Consider the following 26552-nt stretch of genomic DNA (forward strand, 5'->3'; position numbering starts at 1 on the left):
GCAAACTGGGTCTATGTCCCCGCTCAGGTGGCCAGTCCACAGAGAAGATACTAACCTACTATTGCTACCAGTTACTCCTTTAACTTAAGTAGCAGAGGCTTATGCTATGGATCTACAGGTCCCAACACTGCTGACGACCTATAGGGGGGTCAGTATGGTTACATGTTATGGGATTTGTTTTTTCAGTTTGCTTTTTTAACAACTTGGTTTTTACATATGTTTTTTTCCTATGGAACATTAAACATTCAAAAGGTAGGAAATTACAGAAATAAGGTAGCCTGTGCAACTTTTAATTTGGTTCTCTTGCTAGTATGCATTATGATATTCAGTTTGATAGCCCACAAACTGATCCCATACAATTTTTTCCACAGTTACAATGCAATACAATCTGAACATGAGACATTTAAAAAACTGAACAAAAAATCTGATTCATCTGATAGCATGTCACATCATAACTCTAACATTATAGCCATAAAACTGAGAATTTTGAAGTATGAAGAAAAACCTTAAACCACTTTTGCGGTGTTTAAATAAAAATATTATAATATGTAAATAAAACATATACCAATTTGCTCTGATATCTCCTAAATTACAATCTCACAACCCTATAGTGCTGTAAAAGTTACACATCTAAACTTTTTCATTAACTAAGCATGTCTCTAAAACAGAATTTTACCAAAAGAAAAGACACGCATGCAAGAGATCTGAATATTCATACAGGAGAGTTAAGGGCACATTTATATTATATGAATTTACTCTTTTTTTTTTTTTTGGAAGGACCAGCATAACTGATCCAGTGTGTAAAACACGCATGTAATTTGAAGGCTGTGCATGAGCAATATCCACTAACATTTTGTATATGTCATGACCTTCCAGGACTAGAACTGGGAACTTTACACTTTGAAAATGTGTGACTCTCAGCTTCCCAGTGGGAAACAGAGCATTTGCTGTAGCCTTGCAACTCCTAAAATCAGACTTTAAACTAGTAAGTTTTCCTACCTAGAAAAGCTTTTATGGAGGTATTTCAAATTTATTACGTTTTCCCTCCTCAAGTCTATGCAATTAGACTAATATAGCTAGCTTTGCAGGTAGAGAGAGAAAAGAAATTCCATTTTTAAAAATTACCAAAAGTATTCCTAAACATAGATTTTCTGTAGCACATAGAGTGGATGTGTAATACATGATGACATAGTACAAAAGTTTTATTGGCATGAGTTTCTGTTAAGACACTTGTGCATAATGCAGTCATCCCAAAAACATGATGACACATACATATCATACTACATCATCACATGTGTCATGTACCTTGCAAAATAATGATTTTAAAAGTAGTGCAAGAGCCTAGAAAATAAAACTGGGCTCATAGGACTGATATCACTCTGAAAGTGAATGGAGACAATAAATTAAACATGACTTCATGGTGATGCTGTTACAAAATAGTAAATGCTATTTTGCTTTGATATAAAAAGGGGCACATTGCAAAAATGAGGTGGAAATTTCTCGTTACAACCTTGAGGTCTACTTTCCCAACAGTGGCTGTCAATGGCAAAACATGCAGTGACTTCAACATGAATAGGGTCATGCCCTTGGCCAGGAGACACCTCACAGTTTTAGGGTATGTCTACACAGCAAAGAAAAACTGCGGCTGGCCTGTGCCAACTGACTCGAGCTTGTGGGACTCAAGCTACAGGACTGTTTCATTGCTGTGTAGACTTCTGGACTCAGACTGGAACCTGAGTTCTGGGACACTCCCCCCCTGCAGGGTCCTACAGCCCTAGCCCAGAAGTCTGTTGTCCGTCCTTCGAGTTCAAAGATGACCATGACATCATTGATTGGTTTAGTTTCTGTGAACATGTGAATGGCTGATCAGGCCAATTTGGGCTTTGAACCGTCAGTGGCACATGAAACGAGATGCTGATAAGGGTTACTTGATTAATAGTGGACATGCTGCTGTTATGAGATTTACGCTGCTGGAGCTTCTGCTCTGCCTCAGTAGTTCTCCTCTGCTCACAGACTGTGGCTCCAGTATGAATGAGACTTCACCAGATAGAATGACTCTGGGTCAATGCTGAAACGCCTCAAGGATAACTTGAGGGAATCTTTGAAACATTTCTTCTGACTTCCCTGAGAGCTCTGTCCCTCCTCTAGCTCACCATAAAAGATCATCTTTGGTAGTCACTCCTCTGACATTCATGAGACGTGACCTGGTCACCTCAGCTTTATCAACAAGAGTATGGCTGCTTGGAATGCCCACCCATATGAGAACCTCAATATCTGAAGCCTTGTCTTGACATCTGATCCATAACAGTTTCCTCCAGCCCACGGGAAAGTGATTCAGCTCCATAATATGGTGTCTGTACACCATCCAGGCTCTGCATGCATATATTAAAGTTGGCAACACAATGGCTTTGTTGACCTTCAGTTTTATTTGTGGACTAATGCCTCTGCGCTCCCATGCATTTCAACATAGTCTGACAAAGGTCACACTTGCCCAGAAGTCTACACAGCAATGAAACAGCCCTGCAGCCTGAGCCCCACAAGCCCAAGTCAACTGACACAGGCCACCCATGGATTTTTCTTTACTGATTCCTCAGGAAGGACTTGGTCCTGCACAGTGCTGAGCATTCTGATTCTGATCCAGCAAAGCTCTAACATATGTGAGTAGTTCCACTGACTTCAATTAGACTAATCATGTGCTTTAAGTTAAGCATGCACTTAAGTATTTTGCTGGCATTGGGCCAGAATGCTCAGCACCTTGGAAGATTGAGCCCAAAATGATATTGAAACTAGAGGTAATCCAAATAAGGGTGACAAAGATGATAGAAAGATTAGGAGATAAAATTAAAACAGATAAGTGGTTTTAACATGTTAGTCCAGAGAAAAGAGAGCATGCAGTGAAAATTGCAATTTCAGGACTGGAACTCTGCTGTTAATATTCTCCCACTGGTAACAGATACATACCACGAATAACTCTTAATTACCAGTATTTTTTTAAAAGTCTGTCATTGAAGATTCTGTAACTTCATTTTTAACACAAAAAAGTGATTGGCAGATTGAACATGGATAATTTTAAACCTTGATTTAATGCACTCAAGGCAAACATTCCTCTGAAAATTAAAAAGCATTATGTTGACAGTAGATTCCTATTCGGATTAGCATTTAATTAAAAACATTGAACACTAAACTTGTGACAACAGCTTCAGTACAGTTGCCAATCTTTACTAAAGAGCATTGTTTCCATTAAGTGAAGACAGTTTACTGTTGTATTTTAAAATTTGGAATTATTTTGTTGCAATTATGAGCAGAGATTGCTATACATTTACTTTCTAACTGATAATGCTATTAGCTACTATTTACGTACACTTCACATATTTTGGCTTAAAAATACAAAAGGGTAAAGTAAGCAAACTTTCAGGAGGAAGAAAGGTGATTGTAAATAATAATGGCTACATTTAATACATTTACGCAAGTGTTATATGAAAAACTTTTTTTTTTACAAGTTGATATGGACACACACGTATTCATCATTTCACTTAAAGGTTGATCAAAAATTGGAAACTGCTGTCAAAAAACCTACCATGTAAATATGATCAGTTAACCTCCTGTATTGGCTGTTATTTTAGGGTCTGATTTTCTGCACATTCAGTTACTCCAACAGCACATGCACATTCAGAGCACGCTACCGCTGGCAGTACAGAAAAAGCCAGGCCACATATTCATAGTACAATAATAAAATTAATCCTTCCACTGTTGTGAAGCATTCAGTCTGATCAGCAGAAGTTATTGCTGATTAATCCTTTCAGAATTGCAAGATGTACTTGAATTGTGCAAGAAATCAAATCTTAATTCTATTTATTTCAAAATTATCTTTTAATTAATATGTTGCTAACACTTACACATAAGACTCATTTTCCCCTCAACAGTGTAAAATGAGATAGCATGAGACAGACAGATACAAGCAACTGAGCATAGTCAATAAGGGTCTCAGATTAGAGCTACTTAATACATGCTGTGGATGAAGTTACAAGTGACTCCTTATTTTTCTTTATATTTCATGTCAATTACAAGCAAGTAAACAGAACTTTCCTTCAGCAATGAAGAATGCCACTAAAAGCCTGGAGATAGGGCACTAAAAATGCTTTCCCAACATATGATACAGTCAGGGCCAAGCATAATTTTTTCAGGCACAGTACAAACTTGTAAAATAGGCTTCCTCCCACACACGTACCATAATCCTTCATCCCATACACACAATCTCATGAGCGATGAAAAAATTTGAATTCTAAAATTACTGTTACATATTCTACATTTATGATCTCCCCCCCCGCCCTTTGCTATTTTTGTTTAACATAACACCCAGCCTGAGAGCCTACAAGTTTACTGACTATTTTGTAACTTTTTGGTCATTATAAAGGCATTATATCCTGTCAATATCTTGGTTTTTTTTATTCTAATGGACCAATGTGACTGCAAACAATTTATAATTAGGCCAATTAACTTTAAAGTTTTATTTTTCTGGCCTTTTTCATTGCAAAATCATGAATTAGCTCCCCAAAGTCAATTTCTTTTGCAAGTTCACACTCAAAAGACAAGATAGCGAGGCGGCTTAACTGTTCTTGCCCCATTGTAGAACGCCTGCAGTTTTTGATGAGTGCTAGCTTGCTGAAACTTCTTTCAGCTTCTACCACACTCACTGGCAGCATGCAAAAAATCCATGGGGCTATGCACACTTCACTGAAAATTAATTGCAGTTGTTTTTTGTAAATCTCATTTAATAAGATAAGTGGGGGTAGCTCATATTCTTTTCCAAAAATAGACTGAAGATTTTTTTTGGGTGCAACATTTCACAAGGAAAATTCTCAGAAAAATCTGTAGGATACTTGTGAAGTAGACATTTAGAAGCTTCTTCCAGTTCTTCAGGCTCAAGTGTTACATATTTTAGGAGTGAACAGAAATATCAAACAAATGTTATTGGTTGCTTTGAATCTGTGCTCTAATTCGCAGATGACACTGTCCAAAGTTGCATCGAAAACATTCCTTCTGAATAAAGACTCTGGTTCATTTTCAGAGATGGCAGAACATGATTCCTCAGGTTAGATGTCTTATCATGAAATCTTTTCCCTTTCATTCCTCTCTTCTTTGGCAATTGTGCCAAAATTCCCATGCCTTCTGCTACAAGACATGCTTCCTGTAGAATTTCGGGCCACTGATCTCTACGTTGTTTTATTTCTTCAATAATATCAGCAATGAGAGCTACCTCTGATTCAAGAGAGATTCTTCTGACTTGTAAAATCTTGTTTCTGTCCTCAATACTTGAAAGAACTTTGTGCCAGAAGCTAGCCATCAAAAGGCATAAAAATGAGCTGGAGTACCTTTTCAGTACTTCTACTTGTGATTGAGCTTCATGTGTCAAATTTAATTCAAGAGCACATTCCAGTGCTTCCAGGATACCTGGAAGAAGCTTTGTGAGTGGACGGAGAGCATCAGCACATGCACTCCAGCGTGTGTCTGACTGAGACTAGAATGAGCAGTGTATCCTATCTGTTATAATCTTCCACCTCACTGGGCTAGCACTGAAAAACACACAAAGTTGCTGAACACAACCAAAACATGTTAATGTTTCAGTACAGACTGCAGCAGCATTAACCCCTACAAGATTTAGTGAATGGGAACCACAAGCAGAATAAACATTTTTTGACATAATGCAGGCCTGAACACCTCTTATTTTCCCTGACATATTAAAGTCATTATCAAATCCTTGACCTCTACAGTCATCCAGAGGAATGTTATGACGCTTCAAGCTGCCAATTAGCATTTCAGTTATCTGTTCTCCTTTTTTAAAATGAAAGTTGATAAACTCAAGAAACCTTTCTTTAACATTAAATGTACAACTGTCTTTGTTGTGAACTACAAATCACAATATCAACACATGTTGTTTATGGTGAGAGGCATCAGGAATAGCCACATAATTCAATAAACTCATTCCGACTCTCCCATGAGAGATAATGAGCCTCTCCTTTCATTGTTCTGCCCTCTGTTTGCTTCTGTTTGACTTTGGCCAAATGGTCACGAGTGATGCTGTCATAATGAGCTATAATCTCAAGAGTTCAAAGAAAGTTACCATTGTGTGGGTCACCTATCAGATTATTATCTCCTTGGAATGCTAAACCTCATGAAGCAAGAAATAAGGTAACATCCAACAATCTTTCCAATATTTCTTTCCATCTTATAGCTTCTGTTAATATTTGTTTTTGAATCTCACTGTCCACTCCATGTCCACCTGACAGTGACTGCTGTAATTGCTTCCATTGGCAGAAGCAAGTTTTATGTTATATACTCTTTTCATGTTCAAGAAGTTTAGTATATAGTTTATGTTATTTTTTCACAATTGGTGAATATCTTTCATTTTTTGCCAGCATACTGTGTTGTTTATGCCTTCCTTCAGGAAACAGCCGACATGGAAAATACTACTGTGCTTGGTTGGTAGCTCTCCAAACAAGCCAGTCTTGGTATCTTTTCTCTCTTGTTGGAAGTCTTACATTTGAGAAGAAATTCAGGAAAATTATGCCCATCAACATCTCTTGGCATTGACTTTGCTAGCTTCCGCATTTCTTCAAAAGTCAGGACACCAGATAGAACAATTTTTTGATGGATAGAATCTGTTGTTTTCAGGCCACAAGCCTGGATCTTAGAAAAGACAAGAATCAGATAGTGTAGCACTTCTCTTTCCTGCTTCTTGTAAACCTTCTGAATGTGGTGGTGCTAATGGTGATACTACCTGACTATCTTCAAGCATTAGATTGGAATCACAATGCATGTTCTGGCAGCTTTTCTTTGTCATCAATTGCCAGTGCCACAGACACAGTCTCTATATTGAAATCATTTTCATCTTGATTTTGTTCATCTGCTTCCCTAGTTAGTATATTGCCTGACTGCAGAAAAGCCTTGTCTGGTTTGAAAAACTGGAGGATAGATTGGTGTCCTTTAGCTTCTTTTAGTTCCCTTTTGTTTACCTCCTTACATTTCTGGCTGCCTGACTTGTATTTATAGCCACCACCAGACATGGCAGTATGGGGATGTGTGTGTGTGTGAGACAGAGTGAATTAGACACTTACTCACATATATTTTGGGCCTGCAAATCCTAATTGAAGCAGCAGCAGCACTGGCTCCCACTGTCTTATGGTGCTTTGCTTTGCCCCTCACACCAGCTGTCCCTCCCTCCTGCCTATGCACAAGGAACTCTGGGACTGGTAGTTCTTGATCTTGATATGATAGACCATGTCACAGAGAGGAGCACAAATCTCTCTGTCTCTCAGTCTCAAACTATGAGTCCTAGTTTAACTGCACAAGCACACAATGCCAGCATGCCCAGCAACTCACTGTTCAGAATGCTGCTTGAGACTGCTCTAACACTGCTTCTGATTGGCTTCAACAAATCTCAAGATCTGGACATAGATACAGGGAAATAAGTTTCTATAAATATCCTCAGGCATGATCTACAATTTAGCCTCAATTTTTTCCTCATGGTAACGGGGGTTGCAGCCTGGGCCAGGCCCCCAAGGGCTTCCGGGCCCTGGTAAAGTGTACCCTTTTTCCTCCTATGTGAAGGCCCTAGGTACAGTATGTTTTGCTTAATGTAAATATCAATATGTATCATTTTTAAAGGACCGCTACAGAACTTACCTTCTGAGTAACCACATGCCTGGGTCAATGCATGACAGTGGGCCAGCATGGAAGCATGAGATATAGTAATGCCCATTGTGCTGCCCTCTTTACTTGTCTTATACTGAAAAGAGAAAATTTACAATGTTAGTTTAATAATTAAAGTTAGCTAATTAATAGTGGTTAATTTGAGGGACTTTTGTTTTATATGTACAGGATACGTATTAAAAATGAACAAAAAAGCTGGTGTATGATATACGTAAGTCAAAAGATGATGGTGTAACGTGTTTGTAAAGTATGGTAAACAGCACATATTCTGATGGTTTCCATGCCCCTTACCATTTAGAAAATTACTTGTCTTGGGGACCCCCGAAATGGAACACAATCAATACATGATTATCATCAGCCTGCCACTTTGCTGATGTTATATTTCATTCCTCTCCCTTTGTTTGTTTCTTGTCTATTTACATTGTAAAATCTTTGGAGCAGTGACCTCTTTGCCTTTCACTATGTATTCGTACAGTGCTTAGTACAAAGAGTGCTACCATAACAAAACCAAAAAATACTGAGGGCGTTTCTGACACTGTTTTTGAGTACATAACAGGAATCTTGGAGGGAAGATGGTTACGTTCTCTACACTGCAAAGCTCACACTTCCAATCTGGTATGGGAATTTAAAAGTGAAAATATAGTAACTCAGGGTTGGAAGGCTGGTTGAAAGACTCAAAAGCAAAGTTAAGCATAACTAGTTGGTGAGGGCTGCTGCTGTAAAAACATAAGCAAAAAGATTCTAAACTAGCTGACTCTGAATAAGAGGAGAGCACAAAATTACAGTGACAGTCTGATGCCCCTAATTATATGGAAACAAGGTATAGGGAAAAGGCACTGTACTTAGTTTCAGGGGGAAAATGATAATTATTAATATATATTTATATAGCACTGTAAATTTTCATGACATCTCACAGAGCTTAAGGTACATAGTCCTTGCACTGAAAACTTACCATATAAATAAGACAGACACACATGAGGACATAGACACAGGGTAAAAATTTCAAATTGCCTAGGTGACTTAGGTGCGTAAGTGTCATTGCAAGAATAAAAGTCACTTAGGCACTTTTGAAAATTTTACCCAAAGGAATAAACCACAGGATTACAACTAAAAAGATACATCTGACCATATGAGATAATCATATACATTCTGATTGTTTTCAGTAATGACAGGGACAGAGCAAGAGGATGGATACATTTAGTACAGAAGCTGAAATCAAAGATGGAACCCATGTGTCAGATATGGAGTGAGCTTTATAGCATCACTTAAGGTCAGATATACAGGGAAGGAATGGAAAAAGACATTGACTCTAAGATGTTGTGATCGTCACTAACTGGTGAAACAGATTCAGAGATTGGGACAAATTCTTGCTCTACATTGAAAAATTAAGTAATTTACAATCTGATAAAGAAACATCTCTCAACACTAGGAAGAGAAGCATTTTATGGAACAGGCGACCTAGTGTTAGTACATGCTAGGCACGTTATATTTGTTTACCTCAATATAAGCAATATCAGGACTGGCATCCCGTAGTTGTGGATGCCAGTCCTTGGCTGGTTTTGCGAGATGTTTACCATCAATCACGAACCAAACGAGACGAGGCCAACCTTAAATTAAAAGCAACAAGAAAATTATTAAAATGCTTTCAAAGAAATATTTTGTTTTTCAATATTCTGGGACAGCAACTACTAGCTATGCAAAAGTGCTAGAATCATGCTACAGCAGGAAACGTGGAATGAAACTCATTAACATTTGATCAAAGCACCCTTCTGGCAGAGGCTGACAGTTTTCAGATTCTTCTGTGGTTCTTTTTTCATATGCACAGTTAGAAATGTGTAATCAGAACCAAACTAGTAATTGTACAGTAGCATCCTATATCTGTGTTCTTTGCCCTGCAGAAAAATTATGGGTAACAAAAAATGTACCTTTGAATGTAACTACCTCCCCAGTTTGAGCTTTTGGAAGGCCTTTTTGACAAACATCTGTTGTCAAAGCTAACGTCACTCCACAACTGCCCAAGAGAAATCCAATTTGTTGGCTGCCAGCGTCCTATAAAAAAAACATGATGTTATTGTAAATATGCAAATAGTAAAGTTTAGAGTTTCCTGCAATTCTGCCATGTTTAGAACACATTAAGAAGTTATGTGTGAAAAATCACGTTTACAAATACACATTTCTTTGCCTTCATACAGGTACAGTCATTTAAATGTGAAGTCTCCCTGTTTCTGGTGCTCGTTACTGAGGTATCTGAGTGCCTATTTGACTCCCCGATCTCCTGTGATTCAGATTCATTCGGATACACCGTTCTGTTGTGAGTAACTAGGAAATATATAATTCACCACAACAACAGAGATGTTCCTATCTCATTTTTAAATAAACTTAAGTTCCTAAATCCAGGAAAACCTCAGTCTGCCTACATGTATAAACTGTTCTATATTCCCACAGAGCTGAAAATGTAGTCTGTGTAAAAGCCAGAAATGCCTTTATCCAAACAGCCTATTTCCATCCACAGTACTTACAGTTATGACAAGTAATATTTTAACATGTTATATATTTACAAAGTACACAGCTTTTAACATATTGCTGATGACATTCAACAATGGCTCATAGGACAAAGGGAGACAAAACAACTTCTAGTCACAAAAGAGGGGGCATTTACGTAGGACAAGCAAGGCATAGAAATGCATATTTATGGAACTGGTATATAGGCAGTACCATGGAGTTATGAATAAGACTAAATGCACTTACAGAACTAGGTTGATCCTACACTACAGTGTTAATCAGGACATACAAGTTTCTAAAGGACCATATCAACATTAAGATAGAAGGGTCTATTTTTCATAGTCTTGAGCTGACATTCATCTGGGCAAGTAATATCTGTAATATTAACTGAAACGGTCCATTTTACAGTTCAGATTAGGAAATTTGCGTCATTAAACCCTCAGGGTAAAACTGAGTCACAGACCAAAAATCTAAAAGTCTAAAGCTGATATAATAATACAAAAAATTGTAATACAACAGAAATGTACTGCAAACTTTTATACTGAAAGTGCAAAAAGGAATTAGACATCAATACAGATAATGTTAGACCTAGATTTATTTTAATTTAAGAGAATTATTAGCAGGAATGGGAACTAAATTGAAAATCCAAAAGAGTTTCCACTGTCTCTGTATGATAAAGCATTGGATCAAAATAGTAAAATCTTACACAACAGGTAAAAATCTTTAAATGACTTAATTATTTTAGGCTCATAGACTTTAAGGCCAGAAGGCACCATCAGAATCGTCTAGTTTGACCTCTTGCACAGTGCAGGCCACAGAATCTCACCCACCCACTCCTGTAATAGATCCCTAACTTCCAGCAGAGTTACTGAAGTCCTCAAATCATGATTTAAAGACTTCAAGTTACAGAGAATTTACCACTGACACTAGTTTAAACCTGCAAGTGACCTGTGCCCAATGCTGCAGAGGAAGGCGAAAAATCCCCAGGGTCTCTGCCAATATGACCAAGGGAAAAATTCCTTCCTGATCCCAAATATGGCCATCAGTTGGACCCAGAGCATGTGGGCAAGACTTACCAGCCAGACACCTGGGAAAGTATTCTCTGTAGTAACTCAGACCCCTCCCTATCCAGGATCCCATCCCATACTAGCAATCGCGATCAACTACATGCCATTGTAGACAGTCCCATCATACCATCCCCTCCATAAACTTACCAAGCTCAGTCTTGAAGCCAGTTAGATTTAAATATACATATCCAGAGAGTCAGTTAATAGTGTTGACTAACAATGCCATCATAACATTCAATATTAAAATAAGTTTGAAAAATTCATGAACTTCTCTGTATATATTCTAAAGAGGCAGTTAAATTATTCACTTCACAGGTTTTCCCAGTTTAGGTATTTAACTCTGCTCCACAAACATACTAGCATGCACTAAAATTTAGCATTTACAGAGCAGTATAACCATAAATTCAGCTCATGCACAGTGCTGCTTTCTTCTGCAGACTTGAGCACAGATTTTGAGGGGTCCCACAAAGACACTTTAGTATTACTGCTGTTTGGATTTATAACGTCCCTTTACTTGTGAAACCATAAAAACTACTCATCTATATCCCCTTAACTACAGTTTTAGAGGAACAGCATATTAAAGTGTTAAGTGTAGCAAATGACGAGTTGGAATAGTTCCATGCCCTTGGATTTGGTACGTCAGCAGTATGCTAATAAAAAAAGATATAAAGTATTCCTTTAAAAAAATGTCTCTTGTAAAACTGATTGTTTTCACTACCTAATGTGGCTGACACATTGGGTTACCTTTCTTGTTAGTGGTACTTCTATTGGCACAGGAATCAGCTCTGCCAGGAGGCACCCATAAAATGCCACCATAAACATCACAGGATCACTGTTAGGAAATACGAGAGCCACCTACAACAAGAATGAGCAAAGCCGGTAAAAGACTTTTAGAGAGTCTATTTGAAAATATATTTCCCACACACTGTTCAAGATCATAACTAGAACTAGAGATATTTAAACATTGGTAATTACCACAGCGTGCACGTGCACATTTATCATTGTTTAGGAAGGTATACATGCTCCACTCATTGGATAGAGCAAACTAATCTCCCTGCTACCATTGTGAATACATTATATAATCAATACAATCTTCTTGAATCAAAGGATTCCACAGAGCAGTTCACTTTTATGTAGTCATTGTAACAGATATAAAAGTTTACTCAAAACCTTTATAAAGGGCTTTTTCCCCCAGAAATGCTGAATATAATATTGCATTTACCAGTAATTACACTAACATTACAAGACTTTACTTAGACAAAGCCATTTCTGACTGCCCAACTCATCCATGTTTTTGTTCACAGTCTTTATTGTTTTACCAATGATACAGCAATTTGTACACAGCACATGTCTGAAAAATGCTAGGGACTGTACTGACATTGGCCTTTTGCTTACTGTGCTTCATTATGAATTCTATGCTTGCTGAAGGGAAAATATATATAAAACGCAATGCAGACAGCTGCTTGCTTTAGGGAAAAATTGTGCGATCTTACATTTATTAGCCATTTAAATGTAATAGTGATGTTCAGGATAACGAAAATGACATCAGCCTCACTTCATCAGGTATATGGATTTCTATTGCTAGGATCAAGAACAGCAGCTTCAGGACATGACTTATCTGTGCTAAGAATTCACACTCCAAGTACAATAGGATTAAGTGTAAAGTCTACTGTTAAAAGGCTTGAGCAACTGAGACCTGGTCTACACTGGTGATGGAGGTCAACATAATGTAACTTATGTCGATCTCCAAAAGCCTACATCTACATTGGCATGGTAGTTCCGTTGACTTAAAGCGCGGCAAAAGTCGATGTAATAAAACCACCTCCACAAGTGGCGTAGCACATAATTCGAATTTCATGGGTCGATTTTGCATCAGTGTAGATAGAGCATAACGTAATTAGACATTAATGGCCTCCAGGAGGTAACCCATAATTCCCCGTTGTGACTGCTCTGGACATTCGCGCTCTACTGTTAGATGGCCACGCAAACCAGAAATGGCCCCTCCCCTCATGCCTTGGGAAAATTTGAATTTTCATTTCCTGTGCAGCCAGCGTGGAGAGAGCTTTGTCGCTGAACTCGTCATGGCTACTACAAGGCCCAAATGTGCTTCAGCATGGAGTAGACCAGAGGTCTTAGATCTCATCGGTCTGTGAGGCGAGGAGTCCATTATGGCTCAGTTCAGAGTCAGCAAAAGAAATTTGGACATTTACAGGAAGATATCCCAGGGCATGTTGGAGAAGGGGCACAATGGGGATGTGCAGCAGTGCCGGGTGAAAATCAAGGAGCTACGGCAGTCATATCAAAAAGCCAGGGAAGCTAACAGCCGTTCTGGCACCTCGCCCACAACATGCCGCTTCTACAGGAGCTGGATGCAGTTCTCGGCGGCAACCCCACCATGGTGCCACCACGCAGCATCGATACCTCTGCTGCATTCCAGACCAGGCAGAATGATGAGGACTCCGTGGACGAGGAGGAGGATGAGGAGAGCAGGGTGCAGGAGAGCATGGTGTCCATTCTCTCAGACAGTCAGGACCTATAACTGACCCCAGAGCAGTCCAGCAACACACAGGATAGCAAAAATGATCCCAGGGAAGGCACATCTGGTGAGGATTTTTTCTTCTTAGCAGTTATGTCCTTTTAAATGGGGGTAAGGGGGTTTCAGGGGATTAGCGGACTTTACTGGGAGGGTACTCCCGGAACAGCTTATTTATGTGCAGAGGTATGCTCTGAGAATCATCTGTTGATATTTCAAGGGAACTTTCATGTAGGTAATCTGTTATCCTTTGCACAAGGTTTCAGGGGAGGGCAGTCTTGTTTCTTCCTCCACTGTAGGATACTTTGCCACACCACGCTGCAATCAAGGAAGCTGGAATCATGGCGGAACACAGCATAGCAGTTTAGGGCCAGGCCGGTTCCCTGCTGTGTGCAGCAAGTCTTCCCTTTCCTCACGTGTTACCCTCAGGAGACTGATATCGCTCATGGTCACCTAGGGAAGGCAGCACATGTTTAAAGTACCCAAGCTACACGGCCGATACCCTGTACCTCTCAAGTCCCCTTTTTATTGGGCTACTGAGTCACTTAAATAATTTTGCCATGGTATCTGATGAGACTATTAATCCGCCCTTGCTGTCCTCAGCTACACTGTGGCCACCTTGTCCCAAAATGGTCATCTTAATTAAACCGTGGTGCCTGGTCAGCCCTCTCAGACAGGACACTTGAAATGAGCTTTTAAGAGATAATTAATCCTCTCTATAGTATAGTAAAGTGCCCCTGGCTTACCATCTCTGTAACGGCACAGCAAGCACACCCTTCTGAGATGCTTGTAATGGAATGCGGATCTGGCTTAGCCTTGTGCACACTAAGGGAGTATTTTATACATTGTTGCATTTACTTCAGTTTTCTGTGTCTGCTAACAATGGCAACGTTGTACATTTTTTTTCCGTTCTGTAGATAGCTCGGCCTTGGCACCACCCTCTAGAACTGCTGCAGAAAGATTATTGCAGATCAGAAAGAGGAAAAAGAAATCGAGGGACGACATGTTTGGCGAGACAGAGTGCGGTGGCTGACCTTGTCCCAGAACATGGACATGGGCAGGGAGAATCGAAGAGTGATGCAGAAGCATGATCGCACTACCACGCAGGAGATGCTGCGAATCATGCGTGATCAGGCAGACATGCTCAGGAGGCTTGTGGAGCTTCAGGAGGAGCGGCGGCCGGACCAAGTCCTGCTGCAGCCACTCCAGAATGCTCCTCCGCCTATGACTTTGCTACCCTCCTCCAACCCCACCCCCAAGCGGTCTCGAAGGAGAATGGCTAGGCTGCAGTATGTGGTGCACTCCACCCCAGTAGAGGCAAGCAGAAAGCTGTGGCGGCCATGCTGACAGTTGTCCTGCAAGCAACCACGCTACCCCTTGAGACTGTGAATGAACACTCACCCCCCGCCCCCACCGACTTGAATGTTCATAAATAAAAATTTGCATCATTTCAATATGTGTCTCTTTATTAATTCATAGCTTGTTTGGGGAGGGCTTTGGAGGATGCTGATATCGATGGTAGGGGGGATGGTAAGCAAAGGCACAAAACATACAGAAACAGAAATCATTACTGTGTCTCATTGCAAAACCTGGTTTTCAATGCTGACTGGAGGCAAAGCGCTCCGTGGTTGACTCTGAGCATATTGCTGCCATCTGGCTGCTCAAAATTGGTGACCAGTCTTTCTGCCTCCACAGTCCAACCCTGGGGGAATCTTTCCCCCTTTGCTTCACACACATTATGAAGAACACAGCACACAGATATAACTGATGGGATGTTCTTTTCACTCATGTCCAGCCTAGTAAGGAGACATCTCCATCTGGCCTTTAAACACCCAAACGCACATTCCATCACCATTCTGCAAGTGCTTAGCCTGTTATTAAAACGCTCCTTGTCGCTGTCAAGGTGCCCGGTGTATGGCTTCATTAGCCAAGGGAGCAAGGGATAAGCAGAATCCCTCAGGATCACTATTGGCATTTCCACACCCCCAATGTGAATTTTTTGGTCCGGACAGGAAGTGCCCACCTGCATATTAGAGAACAGCCCCGAGTTCCTAAATATGCGCGCATCCTGCATCTTACCAGACCACCCAACACAGATGTCGGTGAAATGACCCCTGTGATACACAAGGGCCTGCAGCACCATGGAAAAGTACCCCTTGCGGTTTATGTTGCTAGGTGTGCAGGCGCTAAGATAGGGATGTGCGTGACATCAATGCCCCCCGCCCTGCAGTTTGGGAACCCCATCACAGCAAACCCGTCCATTATGTCCTGCAGGTTTCCCAAAATCACTAGCCTTCATAGCAGAAGTCTACTGATGGCCCTGCACACTTGATTCACGGCAACTCCCACTGTAGATTTACCGACTCCGAACTGATTACCAACCGAACGGTAACAGTCTGGGGTTGCCAGCTTCCACAGAGTGATGGCCACTCACTTCTCCACTGTCAGAGCTTGTCTCAAGCGAGTATTCACGCGCTTCAGGGAGGGGTAGGGCTCCGTGCAAAGCTCGAGGAAATTGGTCTTTCGCACATGACTGTTCTGCAGCCACTGGTCATCATCCCACATCTGCATAAAGATGCAGTCCCACCAGCCTGTGCTTGTTTCATGGGACCAAAACTGGTGCTCCACGGACTGCAGATGATGTGTTATGGCCTGCAGCAATTGGGAATCGTTCTGCTCAATGTCTTGTAGCAGGGCAGCCTCGGTGACATCGCTCTTGTCTGTGCTTTGGGATCTTGCTCTCCTTTGAAAATACTCAAGGATAAGTCATGATGTATTTGTGATGCTCATAATAGTGCAGAGTTGAGCTGGCTCCATTTCTCTGCAGCAATGGCGAGCGCGCGGCATAAACAAACGGCGCGAAAACCGGTTTCCTGTTTCTTTGGGGCAAGAAGGGAGGGGGAAGGAGTGTTGCATCATGGGACAATGAAACGCATCCCAACAGCCACCGGAGCTAGTTGCACTGTGGGACAGCAACCCACAGTGCACTGCTTAGAATGTTGACACAAGCTTGCCGAATGTGGACACATGAGCCTGGCGCAAGGAGCGTTGTGTGGACATGCTCTAGCGACTTATAAAAATCGGCGGGTGAAAGTTGATTTTAAGTAAGTCGACTTCACTCTGCAGTGTAGACATAGCCTGAGAAAAACTGTACATTATGGGACTGAAGCATCAGCACATACTGTACCTGACTAGTCCTTCAGAAGAGCAGAGTCTAACAGAGCTAACCATGCTAGCTTCATATCTGAATTACCAAGTTACCTCAGTATAAATGAAGCATATATTCTGAAATAAGCATTTTAATAAGAGTTAATCACTTCATTTAATAAACTACCTAACACAAAGGTAGGACTCAAAAGCCCTGTCACAATAACTACAATTTCAATATTGTTACACAGTGCTCAGCTTGCTGTGTGTATGTGGTATCCATGAATTCTGGGGCAAGAAGGGAAAGAGGGGGAATGGCAAACAAACCTCCTTTCACTCCCATTCAAGTTTCTCCAGAAGACTTGCTTTTCTTTCATGAGGATTATTACCAAGATGCTCAGACAGGAGGCAGAACCAGTAAGAAATACCAGCATGGTGAGAATGTGGAGAGCTGGCCTGACCCAAGCCCTCACCCTGCATGACATAGAGGAGAGCTGACACGGAGCACTAAGCCTCCTGTGGTGTTCTCCAGTCTCCCAAGGGGGAACTACAGCCCCATCATCCATGGGAAGCACAGACGAGATAGCAGCATGCTGGAGGCCAGAGGGAAAGTGTGGGACTAGCAAGGTCCTTCAACCTCTGAACCCCATGTGGCCACCCCAATCCACCCACCTCCAGCTATGCCATCCCTCCATGTGGTAATATCAGCCCCATGCTATCTGTTCAGATTGCAAGCTCTTTATTACAGGCACCTGCCTGATTACTTGATAGTAAAGCACCTAGCAAACTTTTGGGCATTATATAAATAAAATAATACAGGCAAAATTCTGGTAGAACTTTAGTCTATGGAACTATGGACAGTTCCTTTTAGTCTAGATTTAGACATTATTCCAGTCTTATTCCAAAGCAGCACTAGTAGTAACCTACCCTGCCTCCAGGTTTGAGTAGCGGTTCATTCTTACTGGTTAGTTTGTTGAGAAGTGTATATGCTAACTTCAAGCTCCGGCTCCACAGTTTGCCTAAAATTAGAGTACAGATATAAGAAAATGCATAAAATCTTAAGAATAATAAAGCAACAGCCTACATTTTAAAAAATGATTAGTGATTTTGGGTGCTGAACTTGGGACACCATGAAGGGGCCTGATTTTTAGTGAGGAAATACCAAGCTCTTACTGAAAATTAGGCGCCTTTAAGGTTTCTGAAAGCTTTTAAATTATCTATCTACTGCATATCATATTGTGTGAACACCACTACGCATGCAAAACTACCAAGTAATTAATTCACTGAGCTAACAGGGGTGGGGACAGTGGCTTCCATCACTTCTACTTACGAGAACTGCCTTTCAGCAAATTATGATTTCGCAACAGAATTTGCCCAGGAAACTTTGCCTGGGGTATTAACATATATGGCAGCACCCTGTTAACCTTCCTCTCTGCTGATGATGCATAAAAATAGGAATTTCTTAAAATGACTCTATGATGGTAAACTGCTAATAGAATGATAGAAATCATAGAAATGTAGGCCAGGAAGAGACCTTGATATGTCAACTAGTCCAGTCCCCTGCACTGAGACAGGACTAAATATTGCCTAGACCATCCCTGACAGGTATTTGTCTAACCTGCTCTTAAAAACCTCCAATCACAGTAATTCCACAGCATCCCTAGGTAAACTGTTCCAGTGCTTAATTGCCCTGACAGCTAGGAAGTTTTTCCTAAGGTCTAACTAAATCTCCCTTGCTGCAATTTAAGCCCATTGCCTCCTCTACGTAACAATCTTTTACGGTCATGTTTTCTAGACTTTAATCATTTTTGTTGCTCTTCTCTGAACTTTCTCCAAATTGCTAACATCTTTTCCTGAAGTGCAGGAACTGGACACAGTACTCCAGATGAGGCCTTAGGAACGCAGAGGAGAGCAGTAGAATTACTTCTAGTGTCTTGCTTACAACAGTCCTGCTAATACATCCCAGAATTATGTTTGCTTTTTTTGCAGCAGTGTTACATTGTTGACCCATATTTAGTTTCCGATCCACTATAAGCCCAGATCCTTTTCTGCAATACTCCTTCCTAGGCTGTCATTGCCCATTTTGTATTTGTGCAGTTGATTATTACTGCCTAAGTGGAGTGCTTTGCATTTGTCCTCCCTGAATTTTATCCTATTTAATTCAGACCACTTTTCCAGTTTGTCAAGATCATTTTCATTTTAATCCTGTCCTCCAAAGCACTTGCAACCCCTCCCAGCCTGGTATCATCAGCAAACTTTACAAGTGTACTCTCTCTGCCATTAGCCAAATCATTTATGAAGATACTGAATATATTCAGACACAGGACAGGTTCTTGCGGGACCCCACTCACTATGTCCTTCCAGCTTGATTGTGAACCATTAATAACTACTTTCTGTGTATGGTTTTCCCAGCCAGCAGTGCACCCATCTTATAGTAGGTTCATCTAGGCTACATTTCTCTATAGGTTATCATTGTCTTATTTACGTAGTTTATTGGTTTTACCAAGTTCTGCTTTTACTCCATTCATGCTTAAAATCAGATAAATGAAAGTCAGTGTTAGATCTGTAAAAAAGCATCTTTTAAAAGTACTCTATTACAGTGGCTTTCAAACTGCGTTCTCTGGAACAATTGCTGGTCATCTACAGAGAGGTGGCAGGTGGCAAGGTGCTGGCACTCCTGATTTCCATCTGATAATCTGCATTAAAAGAAGCTTTCCCATTTCAAAGGGTGGACCACATCTGAAAAGTGAGATTGTCTTGTTGATCACCTTCTTCCCCATTTCCTATCACAAATTCCTAGGGGCATATGTTGGAATTGCTTATGTGCAAAATAACACTAGAAAAGTTGTTAATGTACAACTGGTGCTCTAAAAAGCAATAATAAAATATTACCAATTTTAAAGTAATTTGAACATTTACATCATACACAGTATTTGAATTTATCTGTCAGCATTAAAAAAAGTCTGTTTTTAAAATGACATTTCACTGAATATTTTGACAGATGTAGATTTGCATTATTAATAAAAGTATATTCAGGACTACAGTAATCGTATAATAGTATATAACAGAAACATACACCAAATGGTAAATTCTCTTAGGAATATCACTTTCATTTAGCCTGCTCTCTAATAAAGAATGGTACTAGGTCTTCGCTCCATTATTATTTCAATATTAAACATACAAAAGTACACAAAAGAGACTGGCTGCCCTGAATACCATGATGTCATACTTTATACTCAGATAAAAAAACAAGATTACCAAGAAAAGGAACTGAAAAGTAATGTGTTACACAATCTCAAAATACAACTGGTAACCTTTTTAGGACTGCCTATTTTAAAAAGTACTCCTAATCAATTCCTATGACTTCAACTATCCTACTTTAACTAGGGCTAATTTCAAAGATAGTTAATTATTAGGCACTATATATATCAATTCTGATTTTTTATTTATGACTATCAAAATTAAGTGTCTGAATACAGTTCAGACCAATTGGACATCTTACCAAAGCCCCACCACTTTAACTAATCATACTAATTTATTCAACTCTCTCTCAAATAATGTTGCATAATTGCCTATTCAAGTTTCTTGGAATTTTCCTAGAAAATTTTATTATAATGTGTAAAGGCAAAGATAACTGCAAGTAACATGCTGCTGAGTTGCATTTGAGGAGTTACCAAATTATCTCCTAAAAAGCATCTGACTAATTAAATACTTCCAGTTCACCGATGCAGTAACATTTCCTATCCCACAATTAAGCGTCTTTTAGCATATTCTGAATTATAGAACTTTTGTTCACAGTAATCATATGAACAAGTTGTATGCACCCCAGAATTAAGTATTTGCTTTTCAAATCTGATGAGTGCACTTTGTTCTAATCATCTGCCCCTTTATGCTCTACATAGATCAAAACCTCACAAAAGGATGGTGCCTTTAGCCTGCTCTTTACTGAAGAAGTCCAATGAATTACTACGTTTATTGCTGATGAAAAAGCCATTTCTTGGAGCATCAGTGTGGATCCTTATTGTACATTCCTCCTCCAAGTACTGTTTTCAGCTGTTCTATGATATAATCAACATTTAGTGGTTCAGGATACCACAGTCCACACTTACATACAAGTCTCAAAAGTGACGGAACAACATACTGTAGTCAGCAAACTGTCTTTTATATTGAGTTAAGCAAACTGCTCATTCCCAAATAACCATCTCTTCCTTTTTCAATTTTTTTTCATGTTTAATAATAAAGCTACCAAAGTCAGTACTTGCCATAGGTAAGTGTATAGATGGCTTTCCCGGTGGTATCCAATGCAGTTAGACAAGGGGTTTTCGGCTGGGTGGTCCCCCAACGCTGCAGGGCAGCCAGCAGCGATGGGGGCCAGTTGGTAACCACACCTAAGGGTTCGCCTTTAAGTACTGTCATCTGACCTCCCTCTGGCCGTGGCTGATTTGGGTCAGGCTGTTGTACTATACAAACAAGAACATTAAAATGACAAAATTTTACTCTTGAAATGCATGCTTCATACTTATTAACATCTCTTTATTCCATGAACCAGTTCCACCTCTCCATCCTTCACAGCTGTAGTGGCTTCATTTCACCTTTAAGATGAAGATCCTCATCATCAGAAAAAGTGTTTACCATGGCTGGCATTTTTAAAATTCCAAAACTTCTATTTTAGAAAAAACTTGGAAAGATAACTAGTGAATGTGAATCCCAAGCTCATCCTTCTGCTCTGCTGTGGGTAAAAGACATTTTCTGTTGATATGTCTTCTGCTTGTTTACATAGATTGCTGCCAGTCTTGCATCTGACATATGATAATAGAGAGGTAGCAGTCCTAATGATCACAGAGATGTTCATTTTTGGGCACCAAGTTCCCAAATGATTGATGCTAAAGTTCTGAGAGGACTGGGGGACAGGTAGGGTTGTAGAAACAATTTAGACAGGTCATGCATGAGTGTATTAAAAGCCAAACCAGTAAGTTTCTTCTGTTTGTTAGATATTAATTACAATAGAAAAAGAGGTTATGATTAAGTCTGAGGTTAGATAGCACTTGACATTCCTAATATTTTTAAGGTAAAAAAACCCCAGAAAACCTGCTCACATATTCAGGACCTCTTAATTCAACATAGTGTATTATTGTAATTCTTCTCTTATTGAAGACTTTCAATAAAATTATCATTTGAAAAGGTCAGCCTCAAAGTGACCTTTCATGTCAAGTTTTTTCTAAAATAGAAGTTTTGGAATTTTAAAAATGCCAGCCATGGAAAACATTTTAATGAACATTTCATAAATTTCTGAACATGTGAAAATAAAATGTAAGAAAAAAATGTTTTGCAAGTTTAACTTAGTGGTCGCAACTGGTGGGACTTCTATTAACAAAGGAGTATTAAAATGAAATATTAAATATGAAATCTGCAAAAATTAAAACAAATTTTTTTTTTTTTAAACATCTAGCAGTACTAATAGCAGAAGTTAAAAGAATTAGTAGATCTGTGATATTCTATACCAGTGCTGGCACAAGGTCTGACAATCTGTACTTGGAAAAGACAAGAAAGGTAAACAATAAGCTGTCAAGGAATACAAACTTTACCATGATGTAAACCCACAGCATTTTGGGGGAAAATTACAATACTATTTAAAGAAGCAGAAATCCTTCTTCTCATGTAGCTAATGGTGGCAATCAAAAAACTGTGGCAATATTAGTTTAGTTAACAATTCTTACATAGCTATTACCTTCTAGTAGTTCTTCAAAATCATCAACAAAGAACTCTTTCAGTGGTGGGCGCTTTGGTCTTTTCAAGGTGTTTAGAAGCTGTTGGATTTTTGAGGAAACTCTACTATTCACTGGAACACCTGTCAATTTCATATAAAGAATGAACAGAACAAAGACTTACATATACTGTCCTCCCTACACAAAATCTGTCGCCTTTCTGATAACATCTGCCCACACTCTGAGGAGCACATTTATACTGGGAAAATGAAAAAATTGTTGAAGAAGGCAGTAGCCTGTTTGGAAAAAGACTATCAATAATAGCTTTAAACAAATACTAAGGTTGCATATAATCAATACTATTACTATCTGTTTGCCTGCTCTGTGTGCCTTCTGAGCATCTAATTTAGCTTCAGACAATGCTGACTTTACAAAGTTAGATAATTAACCTGAGTAATGGTGGGGATTAACAGGGGATGCTGAGTTTTCTTTATATAGGATGAAAGTTTTTTGCTACATCTATTTTTATTCAACTTTGAAATGTGTAAAAAATAAGATAAAGGAGACAGTTTTTTTAACTGGTGAGGTTTAGATTGTTGCACAGCACCAGAAAAAAAACCCTGCTACAATACACAACTGGATACAAGATAGTTGACTTATTTTTAGCTTTTGCTTATCTCAGTTTGACAGTTTCCAAGTTTGAGATTCAATATAAAATTATGGTTTTGAAATAAAAAATGCTACAAGACTTTTTTTTTTTTTTTTTTTTAAAACACCATGTAGGTTTACTGTAAAGATGGACACAGGCCATTCTCACTGTCCACTGGTAACATTCGTCACTGCAAAACGGAAACCTGGGATAGATTTCCAGGCTCTCATTCAGTAGGCTGGAACTTAGGACACTTCAGAGGCAGCATGCTTAGTCACTAAGTGAGATGGAATGATGTACGTCACCAAGAGTAGCCGTCCTCTCACTTACTAGTAAGTAGCATTAACATCTTCAAACCCCTCTATTAAAAGGATGGTAGCAATGAAATGAAATACTGAAAGCCAAAGGATTAAAGCAGTTCAGTAAATAATGTGCCATACTCTCCACTAACTTTCATGTAAAAAAATATAAATATATTGGAATTAACCAAATAATACAGTAGACCCAACCTGATGGCTAATAATACACATGGTGCTGAGAAAGCAAAAGATCAGGTGTCAAGAAAAAACATATAGTGAGGGAATGTGCATCTCTGAACCACTTCCTGGACACAAGCCACACAACAGCTTTGAACTAAGTTGCTGGCTTTTGCTGTCACAGTGCTAGTAAAGCTCATGAATGGGAAAAGAAGGGGACTGAGCTTCCAAAGGCAGAAAACATGATCTCCCAAAATACAGGAAGGGGTAGAACAGAGTGTCAAAAGGCATATGATTTACAAAGCATCGTTCCAGTCAAATTCATTTCATGTTTGAATCTTCTACTCTGTAAGAACAGTTGCAACCCTCAATTTCTGATCCCTAAGCTTCAATCCCCGTCATATACACATTGAACTACTCAAGTCTACATCTGAATGACAACATACTTCCAGAAAACAGATTATCCAAATATTACCAGTGAGAGTCCAACTGGAAAGCTATCATCATTGCTGGCACTGTATAAACAGCAATATAACAGTACATGGCATATGCAAGTCAGGTACCATAGCAAACATTGTCTGAGTCCTGTGTCTATTCAATGATGCAGAAAAATGATCGGGGTTGGAGAGTGGGATCATTTTGACATATTCACCATCTGCAGTTTCTAGTATGCTGCTGTTGTAGCCCCGGGGGATTCCTCGTACAGATGCTACTTGGGGTCGCTCATGATGCAAGTGTTCTACGAGACCTGTGGTTACATCAGGAGGAGCCGAGTGGTTATCTGTGGGGATGTAAGAAACAGACACAGAAGGCACATCAAACATCTTAGTTCTTAATACCCGAAGTTGCCTCTCACTGAACACTTACTCTTTTCCAGCTTATTCTCTGGAGAACTCCCATCGCAAGCCAGACAGTAAGAAAAAACTGGATAAAATATTGCAACAGACTCTGAAAGGGCTGCTAGTAACTTTCAGCAGGGGTCTCTGACACTACATCTTTGGGACTGATCAGAGGAAATTTTGGTTGGCAGCCAAGTTTCTTCCCCTTAGTCCATCTGATCACTCTGGGGTGAAACTAAAGGGGACCCACAGTAGATGAACAGATGCAAAGAAGAATGAAAAGCAGGCAGCTGAGAGGAAAAGATGGAGTAAGGCCACTGCATGAAGCCTCCCACCAGGAAGAGAGGGAGTCAGTAAGAAAAGATCCCAAGAAGAGAACTTCAGCCCAGGGACTGCAGCAAGTGCTGATTTTAGAGCTGCAAGACAGACACATATGTGGGGAGACCCAGAAGGCTGAGGACCAAACAGGAGACACAAATGCAGCACAGTTAACCCGAGATGTTGAGATCCTGATTTAAGGATGGCCTCTCACAACCAGGTGTGTGGTTCCTTCGCAGGATCGTGAGGCCCTTCAGTGATTAGCTCCAAGCTGGATGAGAAAGGGATAACCATGCCTGGTTAATTGTGTTATGCCCTCAATATTTACTCAGAAGTGTTACCGCCTATCTTTTACACTCTCTCAGCTAGACTGAATGAAGTTCCTTGTTTATACTGTGACCCTGTGTGTGTGTTTCATTCATGACTGGACACAATGAATGTTAGAGGCCCACGTGGCTCTAATAGCTGGAGTGCCTTCAGCACTCGCTGCCAGAGATTATAGCATCGTTATCACAGCTACAAACACTTATCGGTTTTGGGTATCAATGCTCACAGAGATTTAGGCAAGGGCCTGCGTGAGACAAGAGGAGGTCAGTTACAAACTGGTGGGATAAATTCCATTTAAGATTTTGCTTGCATGAGATAATGGAAGAGACACTGTGCACTGTTTATACACATTTTATATTTTAATTTTACATGGAGGAGCAGGGATGTGTCCCAGGGATGAAGCAATTGAAACAGCATCTAAAATTAATGGCTGGGATGCACCTGCAAAGCTGAGGTTCAGAGAATGGTTACTTTGTGGGGAGACTCATCATGTGTCCAGAGAAATGAGATGCTGTGAAGTGAAGCAACAGTCACAGACTTTGAAAACTGCCCTCCAGCAGCCAGCATCTGATGACACTCTTCAATCAGAACAGCATCCATCCACCTGAAACTTCGGGTGAGTGTGGCAATGACTGTCAGTTAAAGCTCACTCAAGAGGATCCAGCCAACCAGGACCCACATATGATCCATATTAGGGAAAGAGATTTCAGAATGCTGCTGCAACTTAACAAAACCCACAGTCTGGAAGAAGCAATCAGGCAGGCAGCACAGCTTGAACTGGAGACCTTAGATATCCAGACTCTTAAGGTGGAGATGCATAATGGAGCATAAAGAACAAGCTATCTTTGTGAGGCAGGAATACATTGCCATAGTACTAAAGGAGGGAATAGATGTCCATGAGAGCACTGCAATGAGCTAGCTCAGCACCAGGAGACTGAAATCCAAAAGAGGATTTCAACATGTCACAGAATTTTGTATTGGCAATGAATAGCTGCATCAGAGAAGTTGTCAAGGATAGAAACTGGAACTTTAGGCAGCTGAATAGAGGTCAGTTGGTGCTTTTGGGAACTGAGGAGATGTGGGAGGCACTGTGGGATAAGTGCACTTGTGAGCTATTTCTGCAACAGTGATCAGCAGTGAAACAGTTAATACCTACAATTACAGTAATTGTTAGGTTCCAGAGTAAACTGCCCATTGAGATGAATGGGATAATATTAATTTTTCAGAACTATTATTTCAGTTTGCCTGCAGACTTAGGAAGACAATACTGCATCAGTTG

General features: G+C 40.0%; 1 protein-coding gene across 5 annotated transcripts in view; it reads right to left on the minus strand.

The window, feature by feature from the left end:
- The window catches only part of DIP2A (disco interacting protein 2 homolog A), a 257924-nt gene that overhangs the window by 67312 nt on the left and 164060 nt on the right, over positions 1 to 26552 (minus strand). For all 5 annotated transcript variants that reach the window (XR_010919809.1, XM_067548784.1, XM_067548783.1 and 2 more), the window contains 8 exons: positions 24442 to 24570; positions 22688 to 22807; positions 21222 to 21419; positions 17887 to 17978; positions 12024 to 12134; positions 9636 to 9759; positions 9208 to 9317; positions 7684 to 7786 (listed from right to left, as the gene is read on the minus strand). Coding sequence is in view for 4 of the 5 variants with exons in the window: in XM_067548784.1 (XP_067404885.1) it covers positions 7684 to 7786; positions 9208 to 9317; positions 9636 to 9759; positions 12024 to 12134; positions 17887 to 17978; positions 21222 to 21419; positions 22688 to 22807; positions 24442 to 24570 (987 nt within the window). In the remaining variant the exon portion in view is untranslated. The remainder of the gene's footprint in view (positions 1 to 7683; positions 7787 to 9207; positions 9318 to 9635; positions 9760 to 12023; positions 12135 to 17886; positions 17979 to 21221; positions 21420 to 22687; positions 22808 to 24441; positions 24571 to 26552) is intronic.

This window comes from Emydura macquarii, unplaced genomic scaffold, assembly GCF_026122565.2.
Source record: "Emydura macquarii macquarii isolate MOO-44397 ecotype Brisbane River unplaced genomic scaffold, CSIRO-AGI_Emac_v2 contig_1253, whole genome shotgun sequence".
Lineage (NCBI taxonomy): Eukaryota > Metazoa > Chordata > Testudines > Chelidae > Emydura > Emydura macquarii.